Source organism: Pocillopora damicornis, chromosome 13, assembly GCF_964200805.1.
Source record: "Pocillopora damicornis chromosome 13, jaPocDami1.2, whole genome shotgun sequence".
Taxonomy (NCBI): Eukaryota; Metazoa; Cnidaria; class Anthozoa; order Scleractinia; family Pocilloporidae; genus Pocillopora; species Pocillopora damicornis.
Genome location: NC_142682.1, coordinates 7,282,752 through 7,294,762, shown reverse-complemented (window position 1 = coordinate 7,294,762; position 12,011 = coordinate 7,282,752). Strand labels below are relative to the sequence as shown.

Genomic DNA, 12,011 nt, shown 5'->3' with positions numbered 1-12,011 from the left:
TAAGACCATCAGATTTCGCGCTCCAGTGCTCTTCCATTGAGCTACAAATATTAGTTATTCCGACTAAGATTAAACTGAAAGACATAATTTTCTTTGATAAATTCTTTTTTAATGAAAGATGCTTGTTAAATTGCTTTATCTCTTAGCTCGCATAATTATCAGATTAATTATTGTCACGAATATTCATCTCGTTTAAAGGTTAACTTAGTATATGTTATTATTGTGGACTTGCATTTTCTTTTATACACTTTTTTCCTCCACAAAATAATTAAAGCTTCAATGAAGCGTACTATATCATTTCAGGTCCAAAGTGATAACCGTCAGAGCTATTCTAAATGAAAATGGTTTTGGCTCTTAATCGATCAGCGTGGGTTGTTTACTTTGCAACAAACCTGAAAGACGACCTCTGATTACAGCTTCAATTAAGCGTAAGATATCATTTCAGGTCCAAAGTGATAACCGTCAGCGTTATTCTAACAGTCTGAATGACTAATTGTTTTGTAAAAGCGAGGTTCATTTTGCAGTTAACTAAAAGCGCAGATCCATTTAAGACTTAAATTTTTACAAAAATTAGTAGGTGCCTCGTTCGTTTTAGACAGGCATATCCCCTGGGCACAATTCTCTGAGGCAACATTAACCAGCTTGCATAACACAACTTGTTGGTACTACATTCTATGCGGTAGTTTGTCTAATTATAACGGTTCTCTGTCCTTTTAGGTGACGGAAAGATATGTAAGTCCAAATAATCACTTTCTTAAGCTAGATCATGGTCTTTAATAATTTTTTCCTAGTCAACGGGATATATTTCCCGCAGTCGTTTAGATAGTGTCAAAATTTTAATAACAAAGGTCCGGAAATGTTAAAACGATGCAAATTTGCATTTTTTGCATCATACCCCGGCACAAGCTCCACCTGCTAGCTTTTTTTAAACGTTTCATGGAGCCGTAGCTTCTCTTATCTGGTGGAAACTCCAGAGAGTTATACTATGTTTGACATTTATAATGCAAGCAACCAGACTGTTGGTCTGATGACCAATTTTGAGTGCCCACCACACAAAGTCACTACGGCCGAGAAAGCCGGCAAGCTGACTGCGTACGTCATTGTTTTTGTGATGTCCTTCATGGGAAATAATCTCATCATTTACATCCTTTTTAAAAGCAAGAATCTGAAACGAAACATCAACCTTTTGGTTCTGAATATGGCCATCTCAGACTTGTTCACGTCAGTATTTATGATTCCTAGAAGAGTTGTACAAATCGCTCTGGAATTACCCTCAGCCAAATGGATTCTCTCTGGAGTAACAGGAAAAATAACTTGCAAGCTGCAGACGTTCATGCAGGATTTTTCCGGTGTGGTTTCAACTCTTACACTGGTTTTAATATCCCTAGAAAGACTAGTGGCTGTTGCATTTCCCCTCCGCGTCAAAATGGTCACATACAGGTTACGGGTGATTATAATCATTTTGTCTTGGGTGGTTAGCGCAGCCATCCATGCTCCATACTTCTACATCTTCAAACTATTTGAATTTAACTCTGAAGTGTACTGCATTGCATCCTGGGAGCCTGCTTTTGAAGAGCCCTCGACTGGGAAATTCTATATCACCTTTCTTTGTATTTCGGTGATTTTAATTCCGTTTAGTCTTTTAGCTGGCATATACACAGTTATAGTGTTAGTTTTGCTAAGGCAAAAGAATATTATAAGGGGCCAAGTTCGCGGAGGAATTTCCCGCGATAAAATGCACAAAAATGTGTTGAGAATGGCGGTGACGATTGTTGTAATATTTGCTATTTGTTGGGCTCCACTCAATATTAATCTGCTTCTTTTGACATTTTTCGGGGAATCTCAAAATGCGTGGTGCACCTCATCTGCTTTTGCATTCACTGCTGAGTTCCTTGTGATAGCCAACACCGCTTTCAATCCGTTTATATATTTTTGCTTCTTGGGAATTTATCGCCGTAGTCTGTGCAATGCCATATCTGGTTTATTCCTCCAGTCCAGAGTTCGGAAGGCAATTGTTAGATTCATCCCAAAACGTCGTGAAGCATTTGAGCTGACATCCATTCCCAGAAATGAAGCCGGATTAGTTCAAGTGGTCTCCTCTACGAAATTACACACCGTTTGTGAAAGCAAAGATAGAGTAGTGGAAAGCGAGCAACACCAAGCAACATAGAAGTTTTGACTAGGGCTACTGCTCTAAGTAATGTAAAATGTTGTCTTTAAAGGAAAAAAAAACCCTCAGAGATAGAATTGCGCAAGAAATTTGTATGTAACCAAGCTCAACCACTCTGCTTTGTGCGCCGTTGTTATTTATTATCTGGGAATTGATACTTTTTCTCACAAACCCACGGAACGGCAAAGATAACAACCAATGACTTCTACCCTTACTGCACAGTCTACTGTCCACCGTTAACATAGACCTGTTTATCATCACGGATATCTTGTGTGGCTCTGGTTCTTCATTTTTCACACATTTGCCTCGGTGTAGACCGGCAACGGTGACAAAATATTATTTATGATTGACAATGATCACAAACAATGTAATTGACACTTTTAATCGTTTTCTATATCAAGTTCATTAGGTTTCAGTTAAGTTCAGTTCAGTTCTTACACGCGTTTGCTAACCAGTTTTATAGAAGTTACACCGAATGATCAATTCAACGGGAAACCGGCGACAGAAGTAAGTTTCAATTAGTTTAGCTTGTACTGTCGGTTTATTATCCACTTTTATAATCGGTCTTGTAAATACTCGAATGTTTCATAATTACATTGCATAATTGTATGTTTCAGATCGAATAACTCCTTCAAATAAACTTGTTGATTATACGATTGATGGTTTCCTGGTGTTTTTGTGTCAATTATCCAACGATCCAAACGCACTAAATAATAAATACTGCCAGCACGGCTAAGCTTACGGATGACTTCAGCACGCCGTCGTACAAAGTGTGAAAGAAAGTGCGAGATTTTAAACCACCACAAAATGGGTTAAGTCTAGAACTGAACAATGTGCATATATAAGTCTCGGCCTTAGAAAATTCGAATTTCCTTTACAAACTGCGAAAAACTGCATCTCATTTAAATTCTCCATTTTATAATCGCAAATTATCCATATAAGTGCGCGTGTGAAATCATTTGACCGGTGCTTTATCTCGCTTGAATCAACTCGCACGAGTTTCGAGTAACACTTTTTAAGAGAAAGATGTGAACTGTTTTTATCTCGGTACGAGCGTGAGTGGTCAAAATAGTTTGTTATAGTAGTTCAACATCAAGACGAGTATTTGCAACAGAATTGGAAACTAAGCAATTATACATGTTAGTATTGAACTAAATGGTAATTTTAAAATTGTCTTTTTAACAATTTTTTAGTTAGTTTTTCTCTAATTGTTTAAGGAATACTATTCCAGAAATATGTACCGATAATTGATGGGTAAAATCTAATGTTTGTGCAATATGATGGTATTAATAGTGGATTTAGGCATACACTGCAAGTGCTATTATGATCATCTAGCTCAGATATAAGTGAAATATTTAGGCTGAAAAATTGTCGTTATTAAGATATTCATAAAAAAAAACTGAGTAAACATGTAGCAAGTTTAACAAAATCGGGAAGTTTCAAGAAACCTAGAGACACGTAATGTGGATTGATTGAGCCATTAAAGGCACATGATAAATAATTTTACTAACTTTGCACCTTAACTTGATAACTTTAGATAGAGGATCACTATAATTATCAACCTACAGTGTACAGCCATATCTAAGATAAGGATAAATAAGAGAAAATAAACACTTAGATAATTGTTGCAGTTGATAAGCAATGCTTTAATTTTGTCAAAACGTCTAGATCTTTGCTAATTTTGCCACAGGTGTAATCAATGGGGTCATGCCAAGTAAGATGGAAGTTGATATAAACAGTAAGGTACTTGATGCCTGAAGCCCACTATAAACAAACACTTGCTACAGTTAACGGTGGATACAAATTACAATTTTCCATTTGACTGGGGATGAAAATGAGATACTGAGTTTAGTAAGGTTTACGGTTAATTTTTTACTGCTCAACCATTTGTAGACAGCAGGTAGATGGTGTAACGATAAGTTTAAGTTAAAAAAAGCCAGCAGTCAAACGTTCAAAGACCGCGAAATCGCTGACTATACCCCGAATCCGCTTATTGTTATATAACCTTTAGTCGCGCGCTCATTGTGATAAGTTCAATCGCACATGCTTATGTTCGCCGCTTGTATATAGAGCTCGGTAATTTATGCCTGCATACTTCTAACGGTATTTTGTCACAGATGGTTGTTTATATCAGTTAATAAAACATCCAGATTGCTTTCAGAGGCCATTAATATTATGTCATCTAAATATACTCTTGTTGAAAAGTAAGCAGTAGACTTGATGAAGTCATTAATACAAATAAGAAATAAGAGAGGTGCTAATAATGAATGTTGAGGTACACCAGAAGAGTTAAGGTTAAATCTTAGGTAACATTATTGATATGCACTTGCATATGATATGCATATTGCATATTGATATGCACTTGCACCAAAACCAGCTTATTTCTCTTTCTTGTAATCCATAATAATTAAGCTTGTTTAATAAAATGAGGTGTTAGCAATATCGAAAACTTTACTTAAGTCTAAGAAACTAAAGGCACCATAGTTTCCCTGACGAAGAAAAGTATCAAGTCTTCAGTAATATCAAGTAAACAGTAGCATGTTGAATTTTTTGGTCGAAAGCCGTATCGACATAGAGAAAGCAAGTTGCCATTGATTAAATGTTTTTTTCAAGAACTTTGCTAATCGTGGAAAGCATTCAAAGCATTGATATCCCTTCAAGGAGGAACACAAATACAATTTTTAGACTATGCCAGGCTCCCAATTATTAGAGAAGAGCGAAAAAGTGGGTGCGCTAAAAACTGCGAGCAGTCACACATGCTCGCTTGTCCGTTTTTCCGCGTCCACTTTCAGCTCGTCACGACCGACTAGAAGAAGCCCTGATAGGCAAATTAATAACGATCTTCCACGACACGCGCCTTGAATTATTAGAGGAAACAAAGAGGGAAAATTAAAAAAAAAAACACCAAAAAACTGTGATCAGATAAACGTTCATTGTGCTCTTACAACACACACACAAAAAAATACGTTATTCGGATTTGGCAGTATTTTGAGGTCCAAGGGTTTACCTGTTTCGAATACAATAAGTTGTAACAGGTGTTGGACTGAAACTTGAACACAGTGGGACTAAAGAAAAGATAGAAAAAAAATATGCTGTTTGCTTTTCGTAATACTAAAAAAACGATGATGGTGTGCATTGTGTTCTAACACACGAGAATAAATGTATTATTTGCTTTACTTTATCAGCTTTACTTTATCAGAAAAAACATCCAAATCCTGCTCGGAAAGTCAAACCCAAACATCAGAATATCAGATTTCGTGCTCCAAAGTTCTGTTATGAAGCCACAAAAAACTAGCTATGGAATTATTCTGGCTTAGATCAGATTGAAAGACAGGATTTTCAATAATGCACTTTCTTTTTGTTGAAAGATGTTCACTAAAAATAAAAAGCAATCTCTACGAACTGGTATGATTATCAGTTTTATCAGAATTCCGATCATTCAAAGGCGTAGTATGCATATGCATATATATTATCACTATGGACATGTATTGCTCCTTAGACGTTTTCTTCATTCACGATTAGAAATTGAAAACAGTTTCGACCATTTTTAATCGATCAGCGAAGGTTGTTTACCTTGCAACAAAGCTGATTCCACCTAAAAATTCTTTCCTTAGCGGCTCCACGTGAAGCCCTCGAACAACGCTAAACGTTGTGCCCGCGGCACGCTGCACCGAAGTTCGGCACTCTAGCATTCGCTTTTAATCATATTCTACCAGTGTTTCCTGAGGCACACGAGTGGAATTTTTAAGTTGCGCTCACAATCGCGCCGACACATTACCTTATCCCTTCCCTTTCCAGTTACTTAATGGCTAAACTTGTGCCGCATTCCAGTTGGCCGCGGATGTTAATAGTAGCGCCTTGTACGGACGTACGGTCGAATACCAAACCAAATTTTCCGGCTTGATGGTTACTACCATTTCTTATAAATATGCTGCGCGCCCTTTGCGCGCTGTGAGTTCCCTGATATGTTTGGAGAGAGCAGCTAAAATAGTGCGTGAACATCGAGCAGGCCCAACGACGACATTGATCTCCCTTCAATGATAACCTATATTTTCAGATCGTGCTGCTTTTTAATTATGCTAACCTGAAAAAGTGAATTAACCTTGCCGTTATCTATCTAATTAATAACGTTGACTATCTACAGTCTTTCCTGTGACTCTCCATTCAAATTGCAGATACGAGCAGGCCCAACGACGACATTGATCTCCTTTCAATGATAACCCATATTTTCAGATCATGCTGCTTTTTAATTATGCCAAACTGAAAAAGTGAATTAACCTTGCCATTATCTATCTAATTAATAACGTTTACTATCTACATTCTTTCCTGTGACTCTCCATTCAAATGCAGATACGTTTTTGCTTCAGCTTCAATTCATCTTTACTAGCTGAAGATAATTTTTTTTGACGCCTTAAAAGATTTTGTTTGTTTACATGTAATGGCGTGGTAATCCACGAATTGGTTTCAACAAAAGTAAAGAACTTTATGATATATAACTCTGTTATCTCCATTTATCTCCAGCCAAATTTTTCCTATATCAACGAAAACGTATCGCTTTTTAGCATGTGTAGGATTTGGGGGTGGAAGGAATTGGGAACAGTCGCTTTTCCGATATACGCGGGCAACAAGGTCGTGATTCGAGGCGAAAGCAAACTTTTGACAACTTCAAAGTGAAGTAAAATTTTTAGCCACTTGCACCAAGAAATATCAATAAAAATTAATGCAGATATAAGCTCATTGAGCAGCGTGACAAGACCGTCAAACACTTGCTTAACCATGGCACATTAATAGAAAGTCTTAGAAGAAAGAGAAAGAGATTCTGGACATTGACGACTTAATAGGGACCTTTAGCAGTTAGGACGGCAACGCCAAGGAAGCAAATGAATACATATTTTTAGTTGAAAATTTCGCAAATGACTGGATGTGTTTACCATCTCTTACCGCGCCACAAGTTAACCTCAGCCTAACGTATGAGAGCGGCGTTGAGCTCCAAATGGAAACTTAAATAATCTACTATCGGGGTTTCCTTTCTCGGACCACGTGAATTTTGATGATTTCACGTTGTTACTTTGCAGAGGACGACTAAGAAATGTTTTAAAACGCGTATGCTGAGCTATTGTTCTGCCCATTAGATCTTCTATTTTGCCACGTCGTCGTTGCCGTCGCAGTCGTGGTTTGCTAAAGGTCCCTAATAGGGACCATAAGCAGTCAGGACAGCAGCGCCGAGGAAGACTTCGATCAAAAAATAAATTTCTGCCTTTAATTAGAATTTCAAAAATGGTGCATGTGTTTACTGCCTCATACGGCACCACGCCTTAACTTCAGCATTACGTATAAAAGAAACGTTGAGTTCCAAATGGAAATAAAAACAATTTGCCATCGCGGTTTCGGTTCGCAGACGACGCAAATTGTGGTTATTTCACGTTGTTGTTTTGCATACGACGGCTAAGAAATGTACAAAGTTTTTAAACGCACGTGCTGAGCTATTGTTCTGCCGATTAGGTCTTTTGTTTTTCCATGTCCTCGTTGCCGTCGCACCGGAACCGAAATACAAAGTTTTTCATCGCACGTGCTGAGCTATTGTTCTGCCAATTAGGTCTTTTGTTTTTCCAAGTCCTCGTTGCCGTCGCAACCGCGTAAAGACTCCCGTGCCAGTCCTACTCTGTCACTTTACACGAGGAGTGGACCGCTCGTTTCATCACCCAACCTCTATTAGCCCTGGTATTTCTAAGTTACGCGCGCAATCGCGCATGCTGTTTTGCGCATGCTATCACTGTTTCCCTTGTGCTTACGTAATGGTAAGATTTGATCCCGCAATTCAGTTGGTTGCGCAAACTAAAAGTTGCACCTTGTACGTACGGACGTACAGTCATACCCTACCAAATTTTTCGGCTGGATTGATTACCACTATTTTTGTTAACATGGGGCTACGCTGCGTACACTTCGCGTGAGCCCTGCTTTTATGTTCAGGAAGTTATGAAATCCCACAACAGTCTAGCTGACAGACCTTTGGTCCCTTGGGCCTTGTTAGGAAAGTCACTCTTTCAGATATGGGTTGAAGTGATTTGATCTCAGAGACTGCTAGAACTGCTGTTATTTGTTCCTGTACTATTCGATTTTCTTTTCGCGTAGTAGCTTTATACAACTTTAAACATTTACCAAAGCTTTAGACTATCGAATATTTTATAAAAAGCCTGTGAGTCGCATCAAGTGATATAGTTTTTGAACAGAAATTGTTTGCAATGTAAATAGCGGACGACTAAAATTATTTACATTATTTTTCGAAGATTGAATAACAAATGACAGCTGCCAATTCCAAGGAAACATATAAACAATAACCGTCATTAGGATAGGAAGTATGCGAAAATTACGGAATCGTTTGGCAAAGCCGCTGTCACATAAAATAAATCTCTTTAAATATTTACAAAGATTAAGGCCAAAGAGACAACGATAGAGTTGAAAACAATTTTAGCTTTCAATGAAGCCACCAAATTTAAACTTTCAGTTTTCCTTTCTGAGTTCTATGCGTGAGTAGCCAACGTGACTTCTCTTAGTTCATCTGATGACATGCTTTGGACATTCCACGATTGCCCACGCAATGGACAGAAACATGAATTAATGTCGCACTTGGGAGAGCAACAACCAAATAAACTCTTCAGGCCTTCTCGGTAATTACCGCTGAATATAAAACAGATACATGGGTTGATGGCACAATTCGCGTAAGCCATGAATCTTGCAAAGAAAGCAAAATGCTGTATGCTGCAGCTTGGCTTAGGAGGTTTGTGCCATACAAAAAAGTCCAAAAACGCAAAAATGTTGACCGGAGCCCAGCACAATGCAAATCCCATAACGATGGCTAGGACCATCTGAAGCACGCTTCTGTCCCTCTTCATTCGTTTTTCAAGTTCTTCTGCCCTCACTGATTCCCCTCCTGGTATCTTTTGAGCCCTGAGATTCAGGATGATGATAGAATAAAGTATTGACATCAACGCGAAAGGAATCACCGCCAATAATAGAAACATTGCTACATAGTAGCTCGCTTTAGAGGATGATTCTCCGAAGGCTTCCTCCCACTGCAGATCACATCTTAGTAGTCCTTCCGAGTAGTCAAGTTTGCGGGCAAAGAAGTATGGGGAATGAAGAGCCATGGCAACAATCCACGTCGATAATATAAAATACGGGCAAAGCTTGGCGCTGACAACTGGTCGACGGAGAGGAAACACTACGGCTCCAAATCGATCCACTGCTATCAAGACCAATGACTGTATAGATACAGCGTTGGAGACGTCTTGTAAGAAGTACACCAGTTTACAAAGCGCCGAACCAAAATGTCCATCTATGAGCCAGTAGCCGAGGTACAATCGTGTGAGAATCCTCGGGACAGCAAATATTGGAAGAATAATGTCGGACATAGCCATGTTAACGATGAGGTAGTTGATGGTTCTTCTCATGGATTTTACTTTGAACACGATTGATCCGATAAGAATATTTCCAGTGAGAGATACAACGATTATAACACAGTACGCCAAGGTTTTAGCCACCCTTTCCGCTGTGGGATATTCTGAGCAATTAATAGATGTCGCAGTTCCGTTAGCTGTGGCGTTATTGCTCATCTTGACTGGCCAATTGCTTTAAGCTACGATTTTATATTCGGGTTCAAGAACGCCGATCGACTGTGCTCGTAAAGATTGAAAGACGTGTGGCAGGCCATTAGCACGCGGGCGACTATAAAAGAAACGTTCTGTTTGGTTTTCTAAATGTTTACCAACCAAAGTCAATATTGGTATCCGCCCATGTCCAAAAATTTCAGATTAAATTAAAATTGTGTTTAAACTTGTAAGGGATGGGAGATCATATTCTAGAAACAAATTAACGATCAATCACGATTAGCAGCAAAAAAAAAAAAATGCTTTTCAAAGTTTAAATAAACCTTAGCTTCCGCTGTTTTCCCACGTATTGCTCTTTTTCTATAAAGTTAAAAAAAAAGCATTTAAACAATATGCATACTCTTGTTTCCTCGCTGAGGGGTGCGCAACCACAGGTACATTTTAAATTATGTTTGCGTAAGGTCGCTTTTCTTTAATTGGTTTGACAAGGACATAGGGCTTTTGTTCTTCCAGTTTACAGAAAAACCATGGATAAGCCATTGCTTGCGTTAAACTAAAAATAAAGCAATGGCACACAATGAAAATTTACGTAAATCCAAGAAAGACAGGCCTATTTTGTTGACACTTCTCACCTAATACTTTGAGATTACTAGTGAATATGTGTTAAATGTGTAAATATTTTAAAAATGTTTACTGCCACGCGGAATCGTTTACATCAACTTAAAAAAGAATCCAGATATTTCACCTTTTTGAAAACTCAAATTCGGAAGCACATCCTTCCTGTGAGAGGAAAAGTTATAAAAATGCGCTTTCTTTATCAAAGGAATCGACCGGCGGATATACGTCAGCGACACCTCGAACGTGCAGTACTCTTTCTTCACCTGTTCTTCATTTTTGTAGTCATATTTTAGTCGGTTCTAAAGAAAAACACAATTTAGAAATCAATAACTGCTACTTTGTTTCTTGTGCTTCTGCCGGTGTGTATTTTTCATTCGCAATTTTCATCCCTTAGCTAAACGTGCTCAAATTGTGGCAACGTTTAAATACTGCTTTTGATGTTAAAATTCTGTAATTTTCTGCATAAAACACAGCATTAGCTTTGGATAATTTCAAAAGGGTCCAATTTGTCAGAAGTTGCTTTTCGAGTGGAAAGCTGATTTAGAAGGTTTATGATATTTCTGCAACAACAAATAACCAGAAAAGTTGGCAATTCAAATTTATTCATATCTTACTTGGTGATTGGCATTCACAACTAATACCCCCTTGGCGTTAAGAAAATAAAAACAAAGCATAAGAAAGATAGGCTCAGTTCAAACGTTCAACCTTAAATGAACCGAACCTAATTTTCAACTGACCCTGTCGACTAGAACGATAAAAGATCAACTTCGATTCATACGTGTACCTTTCACATGCCGAACCAAATGCACACACTATGCATACATTAGTTTTGAAATTAATTCCCACAATCTCGTTTGTCTCTAGGTACATGGTTTGTGTGCACAGTAGACTAAATTTGTGAAAAAAAAAATACTGATTACATTGTGGTGGATGGCAGTAAAATAATTTATGTTAATGAATGGCTGAGTCAGACGGATGAAGAGGGTAAGGGAGTGGGGAATTGGATGCATCTTTCCAACTTTATACGACGTAAACAAAGAGGAAAAGGAAGCCAGTTTCGAAAGCTAAATGGTCTCCATGAGCACTTGATGATGTTATTTATATCATTGTGAGTAACAGCACATATATAAAACTAAAACCTATTGTCACAAATACCAAGCATCAGAAAAAATAAACAGCTGCATGGAGAAATTTTAAATAAGTTTGGAGTGGGAGTCTGCTTAGGATAGACGTTTTTTTTTATTTTTTATTTCATGTCAAACTAAACATTATTATTTTTACTATAGTTACCGAGAAAATTTTTGTTAAAATATGGAAAAGCGTGTGACTTATTTACAAAAACGTATTTTCGAACTGAATTCTTTGGCTCGCCAAACAGTCAATATCCAATTTTAACATGTCAACAGAAATGACTCCCGAACGCTTTCTTGCAGAAAAACATCCTGATCCTTGGATTTCAATCGCGAAAACATCTGATTTCTGTTGCACGTGGAGATCTTTATTCTCTGTCTGCTTTTGAGTAGAATGTTTATTTGTGCGGCCAAAACTAATATGGGATTAATTCGCTCAAAGAAACATGGTCCATTTCGAGTTATCGCGCCCTATTCGGTTTACGA

General features: G+C 37.9%; 2 protein-coding genes across 2 annotated transcripts; one reads left to right on the top strand and one right to left on the bottom strand.

The window, feature by feature from the left end:
• The first annotated feature begins 974 nt into the window (after positions 1 to 974).
• LOC149035263 (QRFP-like peptide receptor) lies at positions 975 to 2,815 on the top strand. Its single transcript, XM_089192918.1, has one exon. It carries the CDS (start codon positions 986 to 988, stop codon positions 2,168 to 2,170), a length of 1,185 nt encoding a protein of 394 aa, XP_089049044.1. The 5' UTR covers positions 975 to 985; the 3' UTR covers positions 2,171 to 2,815.
• Positions 2,816 to 8,260: 5,445 nt separating this feature from the next.
• LOC149035262 (substance-P receptor-like) lies at positions 8,261 to 10,212 on the bottom strand. The gene has a single exon (XM_089191248.1). It carries the CDS (start codon positions 9,781 to 9,783, stop codon positions 8,692 to 8,694), a length of 1,092 nt encoding a protein of 363 aa, XP_089047374.1. The 5' UTR covers positions 9,784 to 10,212; the 3' UTR covers positions 8,261 to 8,691.
• Between the last annotated feature and the right edge of the window lie 1,799 nt (positions 10,213 to 12,011).

Excerpts from the sequence above, each read along its gene's own strand:
- LOC149035263 (XM_089192918.1), top strand. The coding sequence starts at position 986 with ATGTTTGACATTTATAATGCAAGCAACCAGACTGTTGGTCTGATGACC.
- LOC149035262 (XM_089191248.1), bottom strand. The coding sequence starts at position 9,783 with ATGAGCAATAACGCCACAGCTAACGGAACTGCGACATCTATTAATTGC.